The following is a 26,112-nucleotide window of genomic DNA, read 5'->3' on the forward strand; positions in this document are numbered from 1 at the left end:
GATTAACATAACATAATAAAATTAAATAAAAAAAAAAGTCAATCATTAGAGTTATATTCCCAAAGAATTAGTAGATGAAATATTCCAGTGAAAAAACAAATCATGATTCAAGTCTAACAAGGATGTGGTATAAATCTCCCCAAAGGTATTAATTCAGGGTTATCACCAGCAAAGGACAGACTCAGAAATTCTCCTCACAGCACATTAACCAAAGTGCTTGTCCCCCCTTTTTTTTTTCAGTCAAATAGTCACTAAACATTTCTTTAATACCACTCCATTCTAGAGAAGGGGAGGCAAGCAGTCACAGTTGTACTTTAGCATTATTTAAACACAAAATATCTGAATGCCTTAATTTTCCAACTTTTCAAGCATACTCTGTAGTCACAACTTTATAAAATGTTTATTTATAGATCAAGTCAAAGACAATCTGCTGGTTCTGATTAACATGCCAACCTTCAGATGGCGCCATCCTGCAGTTCCATACCTCAACAAGGCCCTGCAATATCCGGACAAAGATAACACACCCATAATGCACTCTGGCTGCTGATGGGATTAGCATATTCAGAGTAGAGGTAAGAAGTATGGCAGCTCCAAAAACCCTGAAAAAGAAAAGGAGTTCATAGATCTAAATTTCTCAGGTCAAGTTAATTGAAAGCAATTTTTTTTTTTTCACTGTAAAACGAACACTTGTATATTAGCTCAGTCTACCATAACAATGTACCATAGACTGAGTGGTTAAAGCACAGAAATTGACTTCTCACAGTTCCAGAGGCTGGAAACTGGAGATGAGGGTGCTTCCTGGCCAGGCTCTGGTGAGAGCCCTCTTCTTGGCTTGCTAATTTTAAGGTAGATTTTTTCTAAAAGAATAAAATGTGTTCTGGACTTGATTAACCACTACAAATAGGTATTTTGACTATCTTGAAATGTTACATAATTGACGCACAAGAAATAAGAGAAAGATTTAATAAATCCAGCTATATGTACTCATATTTATTCTCTTCATAGATCTAATTACAAATTGCAAATATTGGGACGCCTGGGTGGCTCAGTCGGTTAAGCATCTGCCTTTGGCTCAGGTCATGATCCCAGGGTCCTGGGATCGAGCCCCGCATCGGGCTCCTTGCTCAGCGGGGAGCCTACTTCTCCCTCTGCCTGCCGCTCCCCCTGGTTTATGTGCTCTATCTCTCTCTCTGACAAATAAATAAATAAAATCTTAAAACAACAACAACAACAACCAGTTGCAAATATTTACCAAATCATTGTCTACGGTTTGGGTTTATATCTCAGTCTACAATGTAAGCTGCTTTGGGGCAAGAGTGTATTTTCGAGGTCCACTGTTATATCCCTAACACAGCACAGTGCCTGACACATAGCAGATACTCACTGAAAAGTTGTCAGAAAAATAACAAATTCCTGAATGGAGTTACGTCTCATATTATATGACCATTTGCAACTTCCTAAAAGCTGCACATACATAAAAATTTTATGAATGGAATTATATTTTAAATGCCCCAAGAAATCTCATGATTAGATCCCACAGCACAAGTATTTGTAATGAAAATAACTATTACTTTATATATATATTTTCTCTCTTTTTTGTGTATGTGAGTGGGGGGACTGCCTGAGGCACACCTTCAGCAGCACACACACAACGATTCAGAAAAGAATTGCTGAAAATATGGTGCTCACCCCCTCCTCCATCTGCAAGCAAAAATTCCACTCTGTTCTTAAAAAATCTTCCATAATGTTCACACTAGTAAGAAAAATATTCCCTTAACTGGGTACCTTTAAAAATATCGTCTTGCAGAGAAGTCTGGGGACACACTATCTCTAATGAGCTAAGCTGTGTGTCTTGTGCAAGTTTTCTACAGTCGAACGTTGAGCCTTGAATTCAGTGAAGATTGTTGCTTCATAGAGGCTCTGATTCTTCCATGGGGCCCATTTAACCGTAAGAGTTAAAGATTGGCGCTTCTGAAGGGGGCCTTGATCATTATTAATCAGCTACTGAAATTTGAGAAATGACTTTATGAAGGGCCAAAGTGGATCAGCTGTTTTTCTATGAATCATAGACCAGGTCAAATACTTTTGTTTATTTGATGTAATCTAATATCCGCCTGTCCTCAGTGGCTTCTCGCCACTGGGGTCATCACTCAGGAGGTAAATATCCTGTTCTATTCTTCCTCTGTGCTGTTTGCTGAATAGGTATCTCTAGGTTTGAGACAAAGAATAATTTATTTCCTAAATGTCTATCATAAAATAGAAACTTTCTATTTCTAAAAATGATTACTCCCATTAAAATGCCACACACCCAGTGACATTAAACGTCTGCCAAATATGGATTTATTTTTTCAGAAAAGAAAGGCAAAATCCCATAACCTGTCTTTATAAAATAAGAACCCAAAATGGTTATAAAAATTGATTTAAGATGAATTTTTGTTGATCATTACATTTACGTTGAAAGAATTTTTCACCTCTCTTAAAAATGCAATCCAAATGTTCTTGTATGCAAACCCCAGGACATTTTGGAGGTTTCCTTTAAGGCTGAGAGGAAATAGGAGAAAGTGTATGGGGCATGTTTCCTGGACCTAGTGGTGAATGGTGCAAGTTCCCAAAGGCCGGTGAGATAAACATGTTTCTACTGTTCTGGGAGTGCAAGTGTTTTACCTGTGTAACAGAGAGGATGAAAGCAGGAAAGGCAAACAACACTGGAGTTTTGGTCATATGGGTAGGCTGTCTGGGTACTGCCAAACTCATGCTGACTGTATTTTCTGTAGATGTATCCCATGTTGCTTATGGTCCTCGATAATAAAAGAGACTGACCGTGCTTCAGGCTTTAAGGATAATGAGAACTAGAGCTACATAATGCTATAGGATTTTTCAAAGTGTTTAGATGACTTATGCATCCGCCCGAATCCCTTCAAACTGTTGTCCATGAACCAGCTGCATCAGAATTCCCTGGAGTGCTTATTAAAAATGCAGATTTTTCACACCAGAGTTTCCAAATCAGACTGTGCTGGGAGTGAAGCCTGAAGAACTGTGTTTTAATAAGAAACCAGGTGATAATTTTGCATGCTAAGATTTGCAAAAAAAAGCCCACAAAAAAAACAAACAAAAAAAACCACCATAAGGTTTATAGCTAGGTTTATCTAATATGTGTGTCTTCTTTTCCAATAATTTCTTGCAAGTATGATGCATAAAGTTTATTTTCTATGGGGCGCCTGGGTGGCTCAGTCGTTAAGAGTCTGCCTTCGGCTCAGGTCATGATCCCAGGGTTCTGGGATCGAGTCCCACATCGGGCTCCCTGCTCAGTGAGAAGCCCGTTTCTCCCTCTCCCACTCCCCCTGCTTGTGTTCCCTCTCTCGCTGTCTCTTTTTCTCTGTTGAAAAATAAATAAAAAAATCTTTAAAAAAAAAAGTTTATTTTCTATGAGTATAACTTTCAACCCATCACTTTCTCTGAAGGGTTTTAAGATACTGCGTCTCTATATATGCCAAAGAGAGATGAATTTTACCCATTCTGTAGCTCGTTTCTCAACCTCCGCTCGATCGATGGTTCAGGATGGATAATTCTCTGTCCAGTGCATTGTATGTCTAGTGGCCTTTCCACATTAGAAGCCAGTAGTGTTTGCCCCCAAGTTGTAACAACCAAAAATGTCTACAAAAATTGTAAAATGTCCTCTGGGGGACAAAAATCATCCACCAGTAGAACTGAATCAGTTATAAACTATTTGTTGAGCACCCACTAGAGTTAGCCCTAAATCTACTAAGTTCTTCTTCAACTTGCTAGACACCATTATGCTAACACCTCACATGCCATAAAATCCACAACTACTTCACAACCCAGTGAGATGGGTATTATTTATACACCCATTTCATAGATGAAGAAACTAAGCCTGAGATAAGTGAAATCACTTGCACAAGTTGTTCATCAGTTCCAAGTAGAAGAACCCTGGTTCAAATCTAGTCTGTCTGATTCCAAAGCCAGTGGGTTTTACTACTAGGGTTTTCATCTGATTATGCACACATGTAGTTAGTAATGTGTTTCGGGATTCTAACTGTAAATTTAAATAATAATCTTCACAAAGCTATTTGAACTCACCCTACTATTCCTGAAAGAAAACATCAATAGATCACTTTCAAAGTTTATTTTCTACTCTTGCCCTGGATAGTGTTTCTAATTATATAATCTTGTGACATATCTAAATGATTCGTACTTTTAAGTTCCTAAATTCTTTTAACTATCCCTTTTTCATTATTAGTTGCTATTGGATCATAAAAATGCATTGACTTTTTTTTCTATTTAAGAATGAAATCTATCAGGGGCGCCTGGGTAGCTCAGTCGTTAAGCGTCTGCCTTCGGCTCAGGTCATGATCTCAGGGTCCTGGGATTGAGCCCTGTATTGGGCTCCCTGCTCAGCGGGAAGCCTGCTTCTCACTCTCTCACTCCCCCTGCTTGTGTTCCTGCTCTCACTACCTTTTTCTCTGTCAAACAAATAAAATCTTAAAAAAAAAAAAAGAATGAAATCTATCAGACTTTTCAGAACCTCATCTTCTTTTTAAAGTTTCATATCATTGTTATCCAACTCAATACCCAGGTAATTAAAATTCTGATTATCAAAATTCTTGCCCAGTATGGGAACCCTTCACACTTTCTCTTGCTGTGCTACACACAGCCAAAATTAAAGCAGCCACTTCATTCAACATTCATTTATGCATTCACACTCCAATTCTTTGTGAGCCTATATTTAGAGTAGGGTACAGTGCTGAGAAGGAAAAGGTAGCTAAAACCTACCGAACGCTTACTATACACGCTCCACCTACATTAATTCATTTAATCCTCACAACTGCTCTCTGAGCCACACATTCATCTCACTTTACAAATAGGAAACTGGAGACAATGATTGTGCAAGACAAAAGCAAGCAGTAAAGTGGAGACTGGAATCCAGGCTGATGTGAAAATCTGTGCTCTTTCACCAATATGATGCTATCAGGCACTCAGGAGAAAAGATAAAGATGGCCCGGGATATAGTAGGAGAAAGGAAGGGAGAGACAAGTAGCAAGAGACAACTTAAACCAAAGGTCATAATAAGAGTACAAATGAAAAACAAAAGAGGGAAAAATCCATTCCAGCTGGGGTGACCAAGAAGTGAGCCCTTCATAGGGAAACTTCCACGTTGGCTGGACATGGTGGTACCCAGTACCCTGAGTAACAGAAGTAAGACCATCAAGAGTGAGATTATGAACAAGGATGGTGTGAGGAGGGTGTGAGGAAACACAGACTGAACAAAGAGGGGAAGAGCAAAGTCTGTAAGTCCATGGCATCCTGGAGATGATGCAACTTAGAGTGACTGTAGAGGGTAAACAATGAGTAAGCCCTTAAGGAGAAGTAAACACGAAGCTTACTAGAATTAAGGACAGAGGAATCTATGAGGCCAGGGAGACAGAAAGTGATCAGGATCCATGTAAATTTAAGCAAGATGCTGACTTGCAGAGGAGCAAGTCACCAAAGTCACTAATGGTGGTAGAGGGGGAGAAAGTGACATAAATATGGTACAGAAATTTTTATAAGACCCTAGCTTCGTCCCTTAATAACTGCATGACTGGAAAATTACTTAACATATCTAGGCTTCTAATTCCTTGTCTATAAAAAGGGCAGAGCCATGTAATGGTCAAGAGCATGGATTCTAAGGTTGGCTGCTTGGCTTCAAAGTTCATTTCTATCATCTATTACTTGAGTGATCTTGAGCAGTTTATTTAACTATGTTTCATTCCTTGTCTACAAAATGGGGATATTAACAGAACCTATGTGTTATTTTAAGTAAAACATCTAGAAGAATGCCTGGCATATCCTAAGCATTTAAAGGGTGTTAGGATCTGTACAACAATGATATTCATCTATTACATGTCATAGGATTGCTGTGAGACTAAAAATGATGCACTTAAAAGGTGTCTGGCACATAAAAATAAATCCATAAATGTGAGTCAGTCAAGTAGAAATAATAATAAATTGCCAATGGCTATTGAATTGTTAGTGTATGTCAGTCACTGTTCTAGATTCTCATTTTAAGCTAACAATAATATCAGCATGCTGTTAATGCTGTCCTTATTTCATAGAATAATGAAGTGCAAGTGGGTTTAAATAGCTTGCTACAGTCACATAGATACTAAGTGGAGAATTATGGTTTGTATTGACTCAGTCTGGTTGTTGATCCTAGATATTCACCTGCTAAGTTCTACTCTACTGTAATAACAACAGAACTAGTACTCACACAGTTCCATCAGCAGCAGATAAAATGGCAACAATTTTGGGAGACAAAAACTTGTTGAATAATGGATGACAGCAGCAGTGAGGAGTAAAAAAAAGGATTCTACTCCTGTCCTAGGTTCCAAAGTAGTTAAACTGAGAAGCTTATTTGGGGAGGGTTTTGTCTTTTAATGAGCAAAGTCTAGCTTTCAAAAGAGAAATGGAAGAAATAGAACTAAGTATGGAATACAAGTTCCAGAATATAAAATAGTTCAGCACAGTGATTCTCAGATTTCATCATTCACGATCATCATCTTCGGGGGCTTGTTCAAACACAGAACCCTGGGTGCCAGAGCTTCTGGTTCAGGAGGTTTGTGTGGGGCCTGAGAATTTGCATTTCTAACTAGTTTCCAGATGATGCTGATGTTACTTTTCCTGACTTGCGAATCATTGGTTTAGCAATACCATGTTAGATATTCCCCCAAGATATCACAAAAATGACAGATCAGGGCAGGACTGGGGACAAGCCTAAAGTGGACAGAGGTAGACCTAGCTAGAAAAGGGGGTCTACCTTTATTTAAAGAGGGGAGGGGCAAGAATGGAATGGAAACACTTAGTAAAAGGGGCAATATCCTTTACAAAGCACAAATTGTAATTAGATGGTTGGATCAAGACCCAAAACGAAGTTCTCTGGCCTAATTTCGACTGCCTTAACTGGCCAATTTGACTGAGCAACTGCCATATTTCTCCTGGGGACATATAAACAGCATAACATAATATTAAGAATAAAAACTGTGGTTACGGTATGTGAATTCAAATTCCAACTCTAATTTCTTTCTAAGTATAATGTTGGGAAGTTGTTATTACTTAAATTCTCTAAGCCTTACTTTTTTCCATTAGTAAAATGGAAATAATCAGTTTTCATACTTCAAAGAACTATCATGAAGATTAAAGGAATCAGTTATGAAAGGGGACAGTGTCTGGTTCATAGTAAATGGTTTATAAATGTCAGCTATCATTATACAGGAATTTCCCAACATTCATTAGAGTTTTCAGAGAATTCTTATTCTTTGCCCTTTTTTTTCCCAGCATGCTTTTGCCCTGGTGAAATAGTATTCTGTGACAATGGATTCAGAGTTGTTCCATGTCATCTTAAAATTCTATCCCCTTAGGGACGCCTGGGTGGCTCAGTCAGTTAAGCGTCTGCCTTTGGCTCAGGTCACGATCCCAGGACCCTGGCAGCCAGCCCTGAGTCCCTGCTCAATGAGGAGTCTGCTTGTCCCTCTCTCTCTGCCCTTCTCCCCAATTTGTGTTCTCTCTTGCTCGTTCTCTAAAATAAATAAATAAAAATCTTAAAAAAAAAAAGAAATTCTATCAGCTTAAAGTGAGTGAAGACATAGAATAAAAATTCTACCTCCCATTCTGAAGGCATACAGAATGGATTGAACTGCATCAGGCTCTCAATCTGTAGCTCAATAGGTCATCTAAAATATCTGGCAGGAAACAAAACATTTTTTTAAAATGTATGGCATTATCCAAATGAATTATATGGTCTTGGTACTTAGCATACTTCCACCCTTATCCCTAATACCTACCTACCACACACAGATACACACACACACACCTCTTTTTTCAGATAATCTTTTCTCTCAGGTATCCCTCAAGCAACTATAGATTGCTTTCGTAAGACTTAACTCAAGAGATCACCTGTTCCCCTAAACCCCTGCATTATTTGTGGGGAACACAGTCCAGGTCTTTATTTCACTTGTTCAAACTCCATGATGCTAGCAGAATGCTTTGTACATGATATGCTCTTAAGAAATGACCACCCAGGGACACCTGGGTGGCTCGGTTACGCGTCTGCCTTCAGCTCAGGTCATGATCCCAGGGTCCTGGAATTGAGCCCCACGTCGGGGGCGGGGGGGGGTCCCCGCTCAGCGGGGAGTCTGCTTCTCCCTCTCCTGCTCTCCCTGCTTGTGCTCTCTCTCTCTGTCAAATAAATAAATAAAATATTTAAAAAAAATTTTTTTAAAGGTTACTTTTGTATAAAGACTTTAAACAGAGAGCAATGATAACTTCCCTTCCTGAGATATATGTGGGTGATAACAGATCTTTCTTCTTTGAACCTTTATTATTCCAATATCCTTTTCAATCAATTGACCATTTCTTTGTTCTTGCACTTTTAGTGGGGATGAACTGCTGTTCTGGGTATCCTAATAATCCTAGGAAGCTGAGTTACTCTCATAGAATAACTGTAGGATGGCAGCTACGAACTAGAGTTTAGAGTATTCCTGTGGATAAATGCTCACTCGAGATAGTTGCTGAGTTCAAGTACGTGGCCCAGTCTGGCCTCATCCTTGTTTTCCCAACAACACTGTAGAATCTCCGGAAACCAACCGCCATTACATTCTCTGTTTATCACAGCATCCTCATCAGCATTTGAGACCACTGTCTCTAAAGCTCTGCTTTCAAAATTAAATTAGGTGGTAATGATTCAGAGATGACATATTGTCTTCTTAAAGAATCCCACCATTTATCAATTTTTAATGTCCTCATCGTGTATATTGTATTATGCTTGACAGTCATTAGTTTTGTTTGGCCCGATGTCAACAAAAACAAACAAACATAAGCATTGAATATATTTTTGATACCTCAGTAGAAGGAAATAGATTATACACCAAGAAACATGTACTATTCTTGTGAGTTTCATTATCTCTAGCACTGGTTCCAACATTGACACATAATTGTATTTCAGAGCACTGCTGCTCAGAAAGCAATTCCCACCATAATAGGTTTCCAAGTTTATCCTGATTAGAAGGCTTGTCTAAAAACCAAAATCAGGCAAGAAATGTCTTAAATTATTCCACAGCCATGTTCTTTCCTATGAGCTTAGCCTAGCACTAAGTAATATGGTGAATTTTTCTAAGAGACTGTAAAATCAATGTTTTAAAGAGCACACAGTAAAGTTACTTAATAGGAGAAATGTTTTTAGTAAAGAAGCACGTCCTTTGAAATCAGACATCCTGGGGATCCTGGGGATCCTTTGAAGGGGGATCCTGGGGACCCTTTGAAATCAGACCCCAGCTCTTCCCCTTATCAGCTAGTGATCGTTGGGGAAATAAGTGCTATTTTGTGTTCAGTTCTCTCATCAGTAAAACAAGTGTTAAGAATGTCTGCCTTATAGTCTCTATGAGGAAGAAAGATGATCGCTATACATAAAAAGTTTAGTGATACATATATTTAGTATTGTATTCAATTCTAATTTCATCTGCCTCCTGAAATGGGGAACTAAGGCAATTATAAAAACAATTTATAACTCATATCCTCTCTCTCTTCCCAACCCAATACAAATGTACTATTTAGGGAGAGGTGGAAATGTTATCCCTGAATGATCTACTTCTCATTGATTGAAAAGCTTTCCTGATACTCACTCATCCCTCTCCATGGTGCCTGGTTAGAGTAGCATTTCTGTTTCCATTCAGTAGAGCTGGCTTTGTTTTTCCCTGTTTTAATCTAAAAGCTAGATTTCTAAACTCTTTTTAACTACAGGGAAGGAGAATGCTGTAGTTTACTCCATCACATAAATTAAGCAATCCTGTTACTGCTTGACTTCAGTAGCGCCTAAGAAGAACATCTATGCTGCTTTTAAGGTTCATTTTTACAATTTCTTTTTTATTTTTTTGTCTTTTGAAATTTCATTGTAGATTTTCTCCGGTACTTTTTCTGTTTCTCAACAGGCTAAAGGCTAAGTTTAGTGACCTATCAAATAATAATGTAGCTTGTTTGAGAATGTGTTAATGAATGCTGATTATAGAATAGAAATTTAAGACTCTATTCAATATAAGTAACCAATTACATGTTTGTAAAATTAAGCTGACTTCTGATTTAGAGTCTGGGTTTTGTTTTGTTTTTTTTTGTTTGCTTTATAATCTATGTCAGTTAAGAAGCTCACTTATGGGGGCGCCTGGGTGGCTCAGTTGGTTAAGCGACTGCCTTCGGCTCAGGTCATGATCCTGGAGTCCCGGGATCGAGTCCCGCATCGGGCTCCTTGCTCGGCAGGGAGTCTGCTTCTCCCTCTGACCCTCCTCCCTCTCATGCTCTCTGTCTCTCATTCTCTCTGTCTCAAATAAATAAATAAAATCTTTAAAAAAAAAAAAGAAGCTCACTTATGGTCTGATCCACCATTTAGTCTAAGTAAAGGTGAATAATGTATAGGTAAATAAAGAAATATTAAACTTTACATTTAAAAAAACACATTTTCTCTAAACAAATTTCCCCAAATAAATATTTGTCTATTTTTAACATACTTGTTTACTTTGTAAATCTAAGTTCTCTATAATACCAGGCAGTATATGTAATATCAGGCAATATATAAATATATATTTATATTCAAGTTATTAATTAAATAAATTTTGCCTAACTTGAAGTTCCACAGAGGAAGTTGCATCTCAACTAGCATGATATTTCATTTCACCTACAGTCCTTCTCCTTATATAATTGGCAGCTAAAGTTCTACCTGAAAAATCCATGTTTGTGACTGTAAGTAAGAGACGGTGTCAGTAATTGGGCCAAGAAAAAAAAAAAGGCAAAGAAACATGCAAACTAAATGTGAAAAATCTTAACATCTCAAATGCCTTAAGAACAGGATTAGAAACTGATGGGTGCTTTCCATTTCTCAAAGAACATCATAATCTCTGTGAAATAAAATAAGGGCCATTTGCTAATAAGAAAGATTGCTTTCAAAATGATAAACCACTTGAAAGCTACTTAGAATTGTTGTTTTCCTCATGATTTCCCCTGCAGCAAATGACATATTAAAATGAATTCAATTTGCTTATTTTCAAGTTAAAACCTAATTTCTACTTGTTTTCCCTCTGCTTGTTACACACACACACACACTCTCTCTCTCTCTCTCTCTCTCTCTCCTTTGTCTTCCAGTGGGAAATGATTAGATCCTCTTACATAGAATGACTTTAAGGACACAGGTGTGTGTGCATTTGTATGTATGTGTGTGCGGTAGAAGGCTCTACATTACTAAACAGATTCCCAAAATTGAGAAGCATATAGTGTCCCTGATACAGAAATGTTTGGAAAAGCAAATGCAATTGCTGAAAACCTGCATCACACCCTGCCTGATGATTAACATTCATTGTGGTCCAGGGTGAGTTAGCTGTGAAATTCTCAGTCATGTTATTTCCCTATGACCCACAGCCACAATACCCTCAGCTAGCAAGCCCACCCCAAAAGGATTTGCCTGGTGGAGGTGACAGGAACACTGGTGCCTTGTCACCTCTACAGATGATATCCATTTTCCCCAAATCGATCAATCCATTTCCATTTGGACAGTGGCTTGTCACTTAACAGGGAACTAGTGTTCCTCACCCCAGGTGTGGCGCTAATCCTGTCCTAGAGGGTGTGTAGGAATAGACTGATTCAGGCTGTTTAATCTATTTAATCTAATCAAATCAGGGCTCCGGCGCCTCCCTTTGTCACATCTGATGCCCCATTCCCATATTTAAAAAGGAATACACAAGCACAAGCCAGCCCTCTGGGTCCCTTGGTACATCATTAAGTTGTAAAAATGACTTCATCACTCATGACAGAGAAATTAGACAGGCCCAGCAGTGGCATATGGCAGCAGGACAACCATTCCACCAGCTGCCCACCTGACTCTCTCCTCCCTCAAAATCACGGCCCTCCCCTCCTGAGGCTGCCTCGGCACTGCCATCCTTGGATGTGGCAGCCACAGGGGAAGGCAGAGCTAGTAAAGGGTGAGAGGAGAGGAGGGAGAATCGAAGGGAAGAGAAGCTCTTGTCAGCAAACCACGTGCAAGCCCTTAGGGACCCCTCCCTCTCTCACTCCATTTATTCGTCTTGTGGAAAGGTATTTTCTTCTGTCAGGAAAAAGGAAAGTCTCTTCCGCTTTGTCCCTATAGATCCCACAATGGGAAGGCAGCGAGATGTCTGATGGGCTGCTATATGAGTGAAACAGAGTCATCTCTGGTCCTAAAGGACCGGATCATGATAAACCACTTCCACCACAGCAGGATGGTGGTCTTGCCGCAGCTTTACGTTCATAGTCTGAATTATTTTCTCACACAAAAGGAATTTGCAAATGTTTCTCACAGGAAGGATTATGGAACCCTTGCTTGCAATAGATATTGCAATGGTAAGTAAGTAGAGAGGAAAAAAATGAGTGATAGATGATAGATAGATAAGATAGATGATAGATAGATGATACACAGATAGATGATAGATAGATAGATAGATAGATAGATAGATAGATAGATAGATAGATAGATAGATAGATAATGTTTGCATATGTGTTTGGTACTGACAATTAAACAAACCGAGGGTTCTAGAGGGGAGGGGGTGAGGGGATGGGTTAGCCTGGTGATGGGTATTAAAGAGGGCATGTATTGAATGGAGCACTGGGTGTTATACGCAAACAATGAATCATGGAACACTACATCAAAAACTAATGATGTAATGTATGGTGATTAACATAACATAATAAAATAAAATTTAAAAAAAGAATTAATTTCCAATGCTTATTCCAGTAAATAAAGCACATCTTCATTGTTTTATTTCTGTGAAGGAAAAAGAATAACACCGGTAAAATTGTCCCTTCCTGGGTTTAAAATATGAAGATATTATGTTCAAAGTATCTTCATTCCTCTCCTTCTGAAAATCCTTCCCACAAGAGAATTTTTCAGAATCAGGCAAGCCAGATTATTTACCTAAAGTATACCAAATTTCATTTTTATAAATGCAAATTCACATGAGTTAACAGTTTTAAAATCCATGGATTTGAATTTGTTGATTTTTTTAAGTAGAAACTATTCTCTCTTTCATAACAGTGGTATGAATTGAGTTGTATCCATCAAAATCCCAAGGAAGAATACCTTCCTTTTTGCAGACAAAAGGTCTAAATTCCCCCCCACCCCCACCCCCACCCCCTTGCCCAGTGATGCTCAAACCTCTGAAATATTGCAGGAGCCCATACTACCAAAGGGCTGATTAGGGAGAAAAAGTTCTAAATGCCATATTTTCTCTTATAGAAAATCACACTATTTGTTTAAGTCATTATCACGTTTGGGTTTTTGTCTCTTGCAGAGAAAACAACAGAATCATTCATGCTGTAGCCAAATCATTTGGGAGTCCATACACACACACCCACACAAATACAGTATGTTTCTCCTGCCACCAAAATGTAAGAAACCCTTGGGCCAGCTAAAGGCTTCTCTTTCTAATTCTTGGATTTCTATCCTGGATTTGGGGCATGATAGACTGTAGGCACTCCTTGAGAGAGCAGATGGCTCAGCTTGAGGCAGAGATGCTAAATTTCAGTGTAGAGATAGCCTGAGGTCATTCGTTGCTGGACACCTGAGTTGTAGTCCCAATCTGGTGGGCAAGTCACCACCTCCCTGATTCTCTATTTCCTTTCCTGGTCTCTTAAGTGAGAAGATTGGATTAGATGAGCCTTATCCCTCTCTAATAATGGATTCTTTCTGTTAGCTAAAGTTCACTGCATGTTACAGACACATAGGATCCTCAATCTCTTATTCAAATAAAGAACTATTTTTTTTTCTTTAGCAAAAGTCAAGTTAGAAACCCAAGAAATACCTGAAAAGACAAAATGTTGCACCAGGAATTAAAATCTTTTTAAATAAAGGAGTACGGGGAAATAAACTGTAACATTTAACAGAGAAGTCTAACCTCAAACTTAAATGGATTTCTCTAAGTGTTTTTATAATGCCTGACTAGAATTCAAAGACTGAATGCACTGAATTACTAGCACTCTCTATACCCTTGGCTAAAAAGCTTTCCTAAGACAGTCCTTCAAATGAGACTTAAGGCATTATCAGTGAACAGTAATTTTAGCTGGAATAATGTGTATAGGGAAATAATTTTAAAGCTAGAAATCTGACAGGTGGAAAGATGCATTTTTATCACAATAGAAATAATCCTTTTGCATTACTAATACTTAAGACCAATTTAAACATAAGTAATACTGAATGGCCTTAAGATATTATTTATTCTTTCATTTTTTTTCTGAAGTTAGGACCTAATTAATAATAAATGATAACAGCCAACATCTAGTGAGAGCCAGGCACTTCTAAGAACCTTACACATATTCTCTTATTTAGCTGTCATGATATTCATATCAAGTAGGTTCTTTGACTAGTCCCCTTTTACAGAAATATAAACTGAAGTTCAGAGGAGTTAAGTAATGTTTTATGTCTTTCAGTTATTAAGTAGTACCTTCAGGAGTCTGAACCCACATGGTTTGTCTTTAGAACCTGTATCTTAACTACTCTGTCATACTGCCTTTTAAAAAAGGCCCAAACACTTCGTTGGATGTTCATTTTATTTATTCAACAAATATCTGGGGCACCTGGGTGGCTCATATGGTTGGGTGTCTGCCTTGGGCTCGGGTCATGATCTCCAGGTCCTGGGATGGGATCCTGCAGGGAGCCTGCTTCCCCCTCTCCGTATGCCTCTCGCCCCTGCTTGCACTCTCTCTGTCTCTCTCTCTCTCTCAAATGAATTAATAAAATGTTTAAAAAAATATCTGTCTTGGGCCAGGCACTCTTTGAGATGCTAAGGATATAGCAGTGAAAACAACATGGATACAATTGCCTGCTCTCATGGAGCTTACACTTTATTGGACAAAACAAAAAGTTAAATAAGTAAAATACTGGCATGACAGCTGGCCATAAGTGCTATATAAAAAACGAAGTCACCATTGGCAGATCAAGAAGATATGAGCAGGATAGGAAAAATTTTTAAATAAGGTTTATATAATATTGCCACCTAGACAGAAGAAAGAATAGTCTTTGCGAAGATAATATTGTCCATTGAAAACGTAACGTTGACCAAATATTCTTTGGTAAATCTGACCATCTGTGATTATGCCCTTTGCAGAAATTCTGTTGTTTCTCCTGTTAAGTACTTGCCTAGGTTCCTCATCAGTCAAAATGCAAGGTAAAAATAATCCTTAGCAATTTCACATTTGCAATTATCTGGATTACTGTAAGCCCCATGTCCTGTACTGTTTAAAGGCAACAATAATTTGACCCCAACACACTGTTATCACTATAGTAAATATGCTCATCTAGAGACACTACAGATTTTGTAAGGAATCTCCCTTTGGTTCCTCATCCCAAAGCCCTCCAGGGAGGTGACTAAATTCTCCTGCCTACAATGTGCAATAGCCCTTAAAGAAAAGACAAAGGAAAAAAGGATGCAAGAGTCCTCCTCGGGGACTGAGATTTCTCTCCCTAGCTTTTTTTCTCAATGAGAAAGAAAGCAAGAATACTTAGAATCTGACCAGAAAAGGGACCAAGATTCTGTATTCTGACTAAGGGTGCAGCTGCTTTTGCTTAAAACATAAAATGGAGAAGCCACATCATTGCTGTTGGTTTTTCACTGAGAAATTTGCCAGGAGGTGTATCCAGGGGCCCTTCTCTCCAAGACACACACCTCAGTTCCTCTACTCCAGTTCCGCCCATAACTGTGATGGCAAACACTTTCCTAAGTGAGCTTCTTTTACACCTAGAGGGAAAGGAATCTGTCCCCAGTAATCCACCCAAGGGAAATCTTGTTCTACTATTAGATGATCTATAGGGAGAAGTTTATTTGAATAGGCAGACAATATTTGTAGGTGGAAAACTGGTCTTGCTGTGTTGTTTTGACTATTTTTGAAAAAGGATCATATTAGGAAATGCACATCTTTCAAACCAATTCTCAAAATCTCTCAGATTTTGTGTTAATAAAAAAGTTCTAAGATAAAATTCTATGTAGCATATATAGGACTATTTGGACATTTACCAACATGTTAATAAGAGGGTCTCTGTGTGATTAATTTATGATTTTTATTATATTTCCTTTTTAATATATTTTTATTAGGATACAATACTTTCATCATCAGAAAAGGGAATGTTTTCACAGGAAGCTTCAACTGTATTTGTAACATTTTGTTATATTTTTTAAATGAGACAAATATGTCAAAACCCTAAGATCTGATAAGGAAGTTAGTCTATATCCTCTATATGTTTGTCATATTTTACAATAAATTTTAGTTTTCTCAGTCTTGGAGAACAGAAGACATTGAAAACATTATGAAAATATTAAGTTTCTCTCCCTTGAATATCCAATAAAGGTAAGGTGAATTCAGATCCAAATATGACTTCTAAAGTTCACAATTTTTTCCTTTAAGAAAAATCTACCAAATAAATTAGAACCTGAGTTAGCATACTAAACATAACACAAATGATGGTATAGAAATGATCTTGCCTTTTTTTCCCCCCAGGAAAACCTGTTTACTGACCTCCCAGTGTTACAAAGAGGGAAAGCTGGGGCATCCCTGGTGTTTTTTCCTGGCAGGAAAATGTTAGCATTTTAACAATTGGCAAGATGAAGGTTTTGACTCTGAAAAAAACCCTTAAAGGCCCAGCCATTATAATTTCATTTCACATTACACTGAGTTTCTTGTATCATTTTTGTTTTTTTGTGAATTATTGGTTGTTTTTCCCCTGAAGTGAAAATATTTCATATACGTATGTTTGGATTATCTTTCTGGGAGGTTTATTTTGTTTTAGGGGAATAAAATGAGGAGAAAAAAAAGATTCGAGACATTATGCCTTAGGGATATGGAAGCCAAAAATGTAACATGTTAATTACCAGTACTATTTAAGGAAATATTTTCTTTAATTTGATTTATCCCATCCATAGAATTGGGTTCTCTAAATAGTTAATGATTTTCATTTTAAAATTATTCCTTTTTTAAAAGAATAGTTTGTCTCCTGTTGGGTCTGAGTACTAACTATCATGATGTCAAGGTAAATATGATATTCAAAAGGCACTATTCCTAACCTTTTACTCTCTTCTTTTGACATTTTGAAGGACTGTCCAAAAATCTTGGCCCAAGCAATTGTGAAGCCTAAGAGAAATTTGCAAGAATTCTTCCCGAGGCTTTGGAGAGGACAGAAAAATCTTGGGCAGGAAGTCACCGCTGGTGAATGGGTCTTAGGTGACAAAGCTCCTGGAAGAGGCCTCCTCGGAGATTTTATTGAGAAATGAGAAGGGACCAGTTTACAAAAGCAAAGAGGAGATCAAGACTAGAGAGGTGCCTAGTTCAAGATATCTTCCCCAGAAAATCTGACTTTGGAGGGGAGGGAGAAAGGCGACATCATAGATACAAAGTCAGAGGAAAGACCTGAAGTCTTTTTTGGGGGTCTTTATGAAGCAACACTTGAAAAAGTGAGTGCGTGTGTTCTTTCTCAGTTTTATAATTCAGACTTAAGGAGAATTTATTTAGTTTTATTTATCTTAATATACACAATGAAGCAAATAAAGCTGCCTCTCATGCTGCAGTGGCCGGACTGTGCTCTTAGACATCCCCACCCCTTATGCCCCATACTTTGGGGTGTCTCTGCAGGCGACCCCAACAACATTCCTGGAGCTGGCGTTAGGACCTCGGCTGCAGCCCGGGCTGCAAAGCTGGAAGCCTGGGGACTCAGCTGAGCTCCTTCCCCACCCCGCCCCTACTCACTGGCGCTCATTAACAGGTGGAATTGCACCCCGGGCGCCTGAAATCCCGCCTGACTCCATAGAAACAAATCCTTCAGACCCAGAGCACCATCTGGGCGGGCTCCGTGGCCCGGCGTTCGATGCGCCCTGCCGGGAGGTCAGCACCACAAGGAGCCGGGGCACCCGAGGGTCTCACTGGCGAGAGCGCAGCACGTGTCTCTACCCCACTAAACACACACACACACGCACACACACAGTCCCCTTTGTGCACCCAGCCGCTCAGTCCCCTCTCGAGCCGGGGCCCCCAAGGGGCGCACGGGCGAGAGCGCAGCACGTGTCTCTACCCCTCTAAACACACACACACACACACACACACACACACACACACACCCTCCCCTTTGTGCACCTAGCCGCTCAGTCCCGGCTCGGTCCACTCCCGCCCGGCCTCAGCTCCTACCAGGTCTTAAGGCATGTCGACCATTTGGAGTAAAGCTGGCTCAGCCAGGACAGAGAGGAAGCGGCAACCAGCGCCCAGCCTGGCTAACCCAAATCCTCTTGGGTGCCTAATTCTGGAAGGAGGAACCAACAGTTCCAGTCCTGAGAGAGGAGGTGCCTGGGAACCAGGAGACCTCACCCAGGAGTTCCAATCCCCGCGGGGCTGTCGTCCCTGCCCCCAGCCTCTGATGCCCCTTCGGAGGCACAAGCCCCAAGATCCCCAGCCCTGGGGGCGCGTTACCTGTTGGCTGCGAGCCGAGAAGCGATGTAGCCGCCCGGAATCTGGGTGATGATGTAGCCCCAAAAGAAGGAACCGTGGATCATCCCCACGGTTTCCGGGTCCCAGTTGAATTTGGCTTTCTACGGAGGTAGGGGGACAGAACGGGGTGGAGGGAAAGAGTAGAGTCAGTGCTTGGGCTGCAGACTTGCGTTCAGGAGCCCTCAACCCCCGGGGTACGCCCTGCATTCTGGAGGTGGAGGTGGCTGAATTTTCGTTTGCTAACAAAATTCAATGTATACCTTCTTCTAGAGAAGAAATGCTTTTTTTTTTTTTTTTTTTTTTTTTTGAGACAGAGAGAACGAGAGAGAGAGAGAGCACATGAGAGGGGGGAGGGTCAGAGGGAGAAGCAGGCTCCTCGCTGAGCAGGGAGCCCTATGCGGGACTCGATCCAGGGACTCCAGGATCATGACCTGAGCCGAAGGCAGTCGCTTAACCAACTGAGCCACCCAGGCGCCCAGAAATGCTTCTTTTAATGGAAAAACTGTGCTCATTTGAAATGTATTGCAATTAATGGCGAAGCTGGACGCCCTGGATTTGCTCCCCGACTACTGTCAGGCAGGTCTGATCCCCTCGATGAATGAGGAGTCCTCTGAGCTCCAGTATTGGAAATTAGAACTCTCCACGGAGAGATTCCATTTGCTGGCTGAGGATAGGGACCCCTGACCGGGGTCCGTTTAGTTAATGCCAGCCAGTACTAATGCAGTAGTGGGGTCGCTTCCAGAATGAAATCCAACCAGGGAAATTCTGACGAAAGAAAGTGGGGCACCTGGATGGAAGGTGAGGAGGTCGGAGGAGCCAGAGGGAAGGATCGTCCCGGCAAAAATGGGGATGGGCTTAGGCCGGAAAGATTTGGGAGTAGCCTGGGGAATTGGTGGGGGGTGGGGGTGGCCAGTGGAGAGGAGAATTTGTTCCGGGGTAGTCCTAAGAGCTGGCGAGGGGTGTGTCTGAAGGTCAAGGCCTAGCTCCGCCCTAGCCAGCCTGGGCGGACCCACAGGGTGAACCTTAAAGTAAAAATCTGCATCTGAAAGGCAAAGGAGCGCTAATCTCGCCTGGGAAACTGAGGATCCTTTTTCTCCTTTTAAATAGTATTTTGAAACCAAACGCACTCTGCAGGGTGTCCCGGAATCCCCAGGGCCCAGTAGCGTTCACCGCTTCTCATCCACGGCCGATTCCCGAATTTTCTCCTCCCAACCCTTGCTTATGATTGCTCAGATCCCTGAACAGGAAGTCGAGACCCAGGGGTTTCGGTGACTTTGAAGTTGACCCTCCTTTCCCTAGGCGTCACCCCAACACATTCAGGAGATTACGGGACTGGATTCCCTGTGACCTCGAGACACTCGACGCGGCGGCTCTTCTCTGGGCCAGTTAGGTGGACAGCTCCTAAAGGCCTTTCGGTGGAAACTATCGATATGCTCACAGTTCATTTGATTTCGGTTTTGTTTCATTTTTATTATTAAGAATGTTTGGCAGGAATTGGAGGAAACCAGGGGGACATTATCACTGATATGCAGCCCCACTCCTCCGAGGGAAAGAAAAATATTTCGATTTAAATTTAGGGGACATTATTATGCAACTCCTCGTTTGAAGTCACTCCACAAAAATCTAGCGAGCTAAATGCTATTTTTCCACCTTGCAGGTAAGAAAAGGAAGACCCAGAGAGCAGATTCGAAAAGGGAGGTCATACTGCTACCGCGGTCGATTCCTATTCTAGAACGGCAGCGCTAGCAGGGGGCTGAGCGAGCAGCCCGGCCTTCCTCGCTCAGTGGGCAGGAAATGGAGCCCAAACAAGTGATGTGGCTTGGCGAACCCACACGGCCAGCGGCTGCCCACCTCCTTGATGACCTTGCCCCCGCGGTGGATGGTGCTGTTGTTGACCATGTCCACGATGGCCACGCCCAGGTTGCAACGGATGCCGAAGGAGATGCAGAAGCCCAGGCCGCTCATGATGGCGATGATGTAGCGACGCGGCAGGCCGAAGCAGGTGCAGTCGCACAGTGGAGCCTTCTTCTCTGGCACCTCCAGGGGCTTCCCATCCTCCGTCAGCTCGATGGTCTCCCCGGTGTCTTGCTTCTTCTCCAGCACCCTGCGCGGCAGAGCGGGGGGAAGGCAAGGGCGCGGCGGGTTAGGCACCCCCGACGCCGGCCCATCCCAATCCCCAGGACCCGTCAGGGCTGGGGGGAGGGGCGCTGACACGCTCAAGTCCTTCAGGAGTTAGGGTGCTAGGGCGCCACCAGGCTTCGGGACCTCCCCGGCTCTCCAGCCTCCTGCCCGTCCCCCTCCCTGCGGTAGCATCTCTTCAACTTTCATGCCGTCTGGCCGGGGGCATCCAGCCCCCATTCCCTCGGGATCCAACCCGCAGCGCCTAGATTCACGACACAAGCTGTTTGGGCTTAACTTTCTCGCGTGGTCTGTAGCTTGAGAGGGAGGGAATGGGATACCGGAGCGGCGCCTGGTCGGCATCTGTGTAGATGTCTCCTGCCCGCAGTGCTTTACCCCCGGCGACAGGCGTTTTATCCAGCCACCCAGCCTCCTGGGGGCCGCCTCTGCAGGCCAGCCCAGCTCAGTCCTGCACCCGAGCTATCCTTTCCTTCCCAGCCAAGTTGAAGCTTTCTGGGTTAAGGACGCGCGATCCCGCCCCCCAGCTGAGCCCGGGGACCCGAGGGACTAAGGCCTCTCCTGACCGGTGCCCACGCGGAGGCCCGTGAATGCTCCCTGAGTGTCACGCGCGCATTCTATTGCCCATTCCTCCAGTCCCGGGGTGTTAGTTCAACGTTTACTCTCTTGTCACATATCTTACTTTCTTTTCCTTGTTACTCGAGTTTGAAACAAAGGCCTCCGCAGCATATGGCCGACACCTAAGCTTCCCACTGCCAGACATGAATAATTAATTATTCACAATCTTGCGTCATTACTATCTCGGTTACAAACACCGAAAAATGTCATGGGCATATTTCCAAAGACGTAAAATGCGACTCCCAGATACACAAACGTGCCCCAAATCAACTCTGGTAAGATGTTCCACACCAAAGTAGATCTCACATTTATGTTTTGTTTTGTGTTTTTTAATTTGCATTGTTATTTCACAAGATTTCACCCGTATAATAAGGTTCCTTTTAGGTTTTCGTCCTTGAGGGAAGGGGGGAGGGAGAAGGGGAAAGCAGGGTGGTGGCATGGTTTTACTAAAAGCTGAGGGTGTTGTTCTAGTCCACAATATATCCGTGAAATGTCTATTTAAAAAAGAAGAAGAGAATGAATGTGAACAGTAGAATCACTGTGGACTCTTGAGATGGATACTTTCGATATTTAAACAAAGAACCTCTCCGTTTACAATTTGCAGATTTTTTAAAATCCACCATGTAGTTTATTTTTCTGTGTTCCCATTTAAATGATATATTCACACACAATTATTTTCATACACAGGAGTAAAGCAAATGAAATTTTAAGATCAATTCCAAGAATGCACAGGTTGGGAGCTGACTGCCAAGCAATTTGAGGCTACGAGAAAACAATGTTAGACTTCCAAATTCTACAAAATGTCACCTGGAGAATAGGTCATGAAGGTTTTTGCAACTATGTTAATTCTTATTTTTAAAGTCCAATCCCAATGTCAGAACACATGGCAAATTATTTATTCTGGGAGAAAAAAATGTAACTAATGTGATTTTTTTTTTTACATTGGCTTATAGCTGATATATGCAAAGTTGGACTATGCACCTGAACTCCCCACCTGATGGCACTGAGCTGGGAAAGAACAGCTCTTTCCAGGGCAGCTGCGGGACTGCAGGGCCCTTGCGGTATCTACTGCCGCATAGGAGCATGATGGTACCTACATGAAGCCCACCAGATCCAAAGAGATTTGGAAAATCAGGAAGTGCATTGGTCATTTTCTTTATGTTTTCTATACATTTCTAAAGGCTTCAATTTCCCAAATGTGAAAATTAGCGCTCTCTTGGAATCATTTATCCTTCTGTTTCTGCCCTCTCTTCTTGATTTTGCTCATATTATTAAGAAAAGTGTATTCATGTAATATACTTGAAATGATTTAAAGTTGTAAAATTTTCAGCATAATTAGTACATTGACTACAGGGAGGATAACAAAATTAAATCATTTCTAGTACTTTTGAAGCATTTTGCTGGTTATTATTATGGTTTTTCTTATGAACACTGTGACATTTGCCATGCAAGAAATAGACTTCTGGGAGAAGTCAAATAATTAAAATACATATACATTGTTTTGGGTTCGGAGAGAGGAGCTGCTTTAGTTATTAATTATTGATATATTTTGATTCTTCTTCCTTCAGCACAGGAGGAAGATTCCACTGGGAGATTCTCTACTTGAGTGGTTTTGAGGCTGAGATCTAAATTTCCTTCTGCCATTACTCTTTGGAATTTCTTGGTTAATTTTTTGAGGGTTGTATTTTTTTAATTCATTTGTCTGCATCAAAGGAATTTAATTTGTTGTGACTATAAGCACCAAAACAAAGATTCTCTGAACAGGTGCGGATCATTTCTCAATTGTAAAGAGGATAAATCCTGGGTAGGAAAGGATGAGAAACTGCAGGTACCAAGACAAAAACCACACACACACATACACACAAAGCAGACAGGTTCATTTAGTGCAACATTCCTGAATTAATAAGCAGGTTTCCAGAGCAGCTCCGCTTGAGCAATGAGCAACAAAAAAAGACTTTCCGATCATATTACAATCTCTCAAAGCAACCAGGGTTTACAGAAATAGCCTTGTAGATTTTTTTTTCATGCTCAGCCCCAGGCAAACATGGGTTTGCTTTCTCTTACCTGTAGATCTGGCCAAGGGATTTTCCAGCAAAATTCTTTAGCCCCTCTTTTCCTGGGGTCAAAATCCTTTGTTTTACCGACTCCATTCTTGCAAAGACTGGTGTTGGCTCTTGCCAGATTTAAATAGTGATCGCTATGAAAGGCGAGAGTTGCGCATATTGTCTTAATCGCTTAAGGTAGTTGTGGGCTTTTCTTCTCAGCAGAACGGTATTGGTGTGCCTCCAGCAAGAGTGTGAGTGAGAGAAGGGAGGGAGTGAGAAAGAGAATACAACAGAATAGCTGCATGCAACCCACGGGTTTCCTAATAGGAGAGTTGGTAGACACAATCAGAAAGTCTCATTGGAAGGGGAGGATCCGGTGGCAAAGGGCGCATGCAGTGCCATGGTATTTGGGCGGGTGCAGATGAGTCCTTGTCCTGGAAGTCAGTCCACTGAAAAACAATGCAAATTCCCGGTTTTGAAAACCTTATTGCTGTCAAATCTTCTGGCTTTTAAACGGAGGAGCAGAAATATCACAGAACCTTTGTGTAAAAGCAAAGTCAGAAGAATAGTATTTTTTAAATGGGGTCTTTGCTGTAGGGAGCAGAGCACTTCCAAAACTCATGGGAGCATCTGAGGTCTCAGGTGAGCAATGCTGCTGTTAGTTTCCTCCTTGCCTATGATCTCCTTCCCTCACGCCGGCGCAACTCTGCTCTGCGGTAGTGTCGAATTAAGATGGAGAAAGCTTGCTGCTCTTTGAGGACGTGAGTAAATAACAGATACACAGTCCTGATTTGGACAGCGTCAGGAAAGATTTCTTCAGCGCGGCTGACAGCGCTCGTGAGGGCGCGTCCTGGAAGAATTGTTCAGCACCATGGACAGAGTAAGATTCCGGAAAACAGCTTCTTTTGGCTGGCCAGGTCGCCAACTTTCTAGGGGAGATGGATGGATCGCCCTGACCAAGAACCATTCTGGGCATCTTCAGGAATGGATGCTATGGAAACCAAGTGAAAATCTGTCATCATCGCCAGAGTTTGCAGAGAGAATGGGGCATTTGACTCTTCAAAGGAGGAAGACTTTATTAAAAATTGACAAGTTACTTCTAGTTTCCTGCATTTTGCCCAGCACGCTACCTCCAGCTCTGACAGAGTTGCAGGGAAGGAAGCTTACAACATATTTCATTTATGTTTGTGGAATTCTGGGGCACTTGGTCTCCCTTGGATATAAAACATTTGTACACAGAATGCATAATTATATTGTTCATGAGTTTTGTTTTAATTTCTAATAAAAAGGAAGGAAGGAAGGAGAGAGGAAAAGAAAGAAAAAGAAAGAAAGAAAGAAAAAGGAGGAAGGCAAGAAGGGAAGGAGGGAGGGGAGAGAAAGAAAGAAAAGATGAGCTGCAACCTCAGTGCCCTTGGTTAAATAAAATACAGCCAGTTTAATATAAATTCCTTAGAATTTTATGATTCTTTGCTTAACTGATTTACAGCACACTATGGAAATATCAATATACTGACAAAATTTGTGGCTATATCTTGTGCTTGTTAACAAATTATGAGTAATTATATTTTCAAGATTTACTTGAAATCGCTTATATTCCTTTAAAATGTGATTTTTTTCTTCATACCATCTTCCCCTAAAGCAGAATTCTAGAGAGACATTCATGTAAGACTTTTGTTGTCACATACATAGGTATAGCATCAATGAATCTATTTCATTAAGCAAAGCAAGAAAGCTATGCTAGCTTAATGTTAATTATTAATGCATTTAACATGAATCACAAACCTCTTAGATGCCATTCAACCAAGTGATTACAAAATTGACTGCCCTTGAGCCACATTGTCAAGGTCAAAATCTTTGGATTTTATTTAAGCCAGCAGGGAGAGTAGATTTTTCTTAGGGATTTTGGGACCAAATCTCTAAAGTATGGATCTAAATACAGAATCGTGTAAGAATGTCCCCTAAATAAGCCAAATAATACAATGTATATGTATACAGTGAATGGATAGCCAAAAAAAGATAATCAGAAGTAGCTAAAACCATCTGCTATTACTAAATTATATATCATTATGAATTATATTAAAGAAAAGAAAGCTAGAGGCATCTTTCTCTCATTTTGATAAATATGTATTAAAATATATATCCCTATAAAACAGTGAACCAGATTTTTCTAAAACTCTGGAATGTTTCAAAATAATATCCCCAAAGATGATCAAGTGTAAGAAGGAAACACACACACACACACACACACACACACTAATCTACCTCCTTCCAAATAAAAGATTCAAGTTCATCAGGACTTTACTCATCTAGGGTGCTTTTCAAAATATTTATGTTTTTCAATTCTTTAGTGACCAAATTCATTAGATCAGATTCACTTAGGGATATCCATGATTTTGAAATTCTGTGAAGTTATGCAAAAAATAGAAGTTAGATAAATATCTGTGAAGCTAGGAGGATGATATAAAACTGATTCTCCTTAACACTCCTGCTTATATTTCACCTTAAATAACTAGAGATCTAAACCACCATTAAGCAGAATTGCTAACTCTGCACTACAGATTATCTCAGAGGGCACCAAGCAATACAAATCCAACATGAAAACATTTTTTCTATAGTAAAATAATTATATCACCTTTATTGAAATTAATGTCATCTGACTCCTCCATTCTCTAGATAACAGAGCAAGTCCTTGAATCAGAATTACTGCTAATATTGATTTATTCATTCTAAAAATATTCATTCAGTGCCAAGAATTGCACTAGGTTCTGGGAATATTCTCTGA

At 40.8% G+C, this 26,112-nt stretch overlaps 1 protein-coding gene across 1 annotated transcript in view; it reads right to left on the reverse strand.

The window, feature by feature from the left end:
• The window catches only part of SLC17A6 (solute carrier family 17 member 6), a 41,099-nt gene extending 17,664 nt beyond the window's left edge, over nt 1–23,435 (reverse strand). Inside the window, exons 1-4 of the mRNA XM_045892650.2 lie at nt 23,350–23,435; nt 20,383–20,635; nt 18,514–18,632; nt 485–599 (exon numbers count right to left, since the gene is read on the reverse strand). Of these exons, the coding sequence (XP_045748606.1) occupies nt 485–599; nt 18,514–18,632; nt 20,383–20,635; nt 23,350–23,435 (573 nt within the window). The remainder of the gene's footprint in view (nt 1–484; nt 600–18,513; nt 18,633–20,382; nt 20,636–23,349) is intronic.
• Between the last annotated feature and the right edge of the window lie 2,677 nt (nt 23,436–26,112).

The sequence above is a fragment of the Mirounga angustirostris genome, unplaced genomic scaffold (assembly GCF_029215605.1).
Source record: "Mirounga angustirostris isolate CCGP_5_RB_7025 unplaced genomic scaffold, mMirAng1.0.hap1 SCAF_13, whole genome shotgun sequence".
Classification (NCBI taxonomy): Eukaryota; Metazoa; Chordata; class Mammalia; order Carnivora; family Phocidae; genus Mirounga; species Mirounga angustirostris.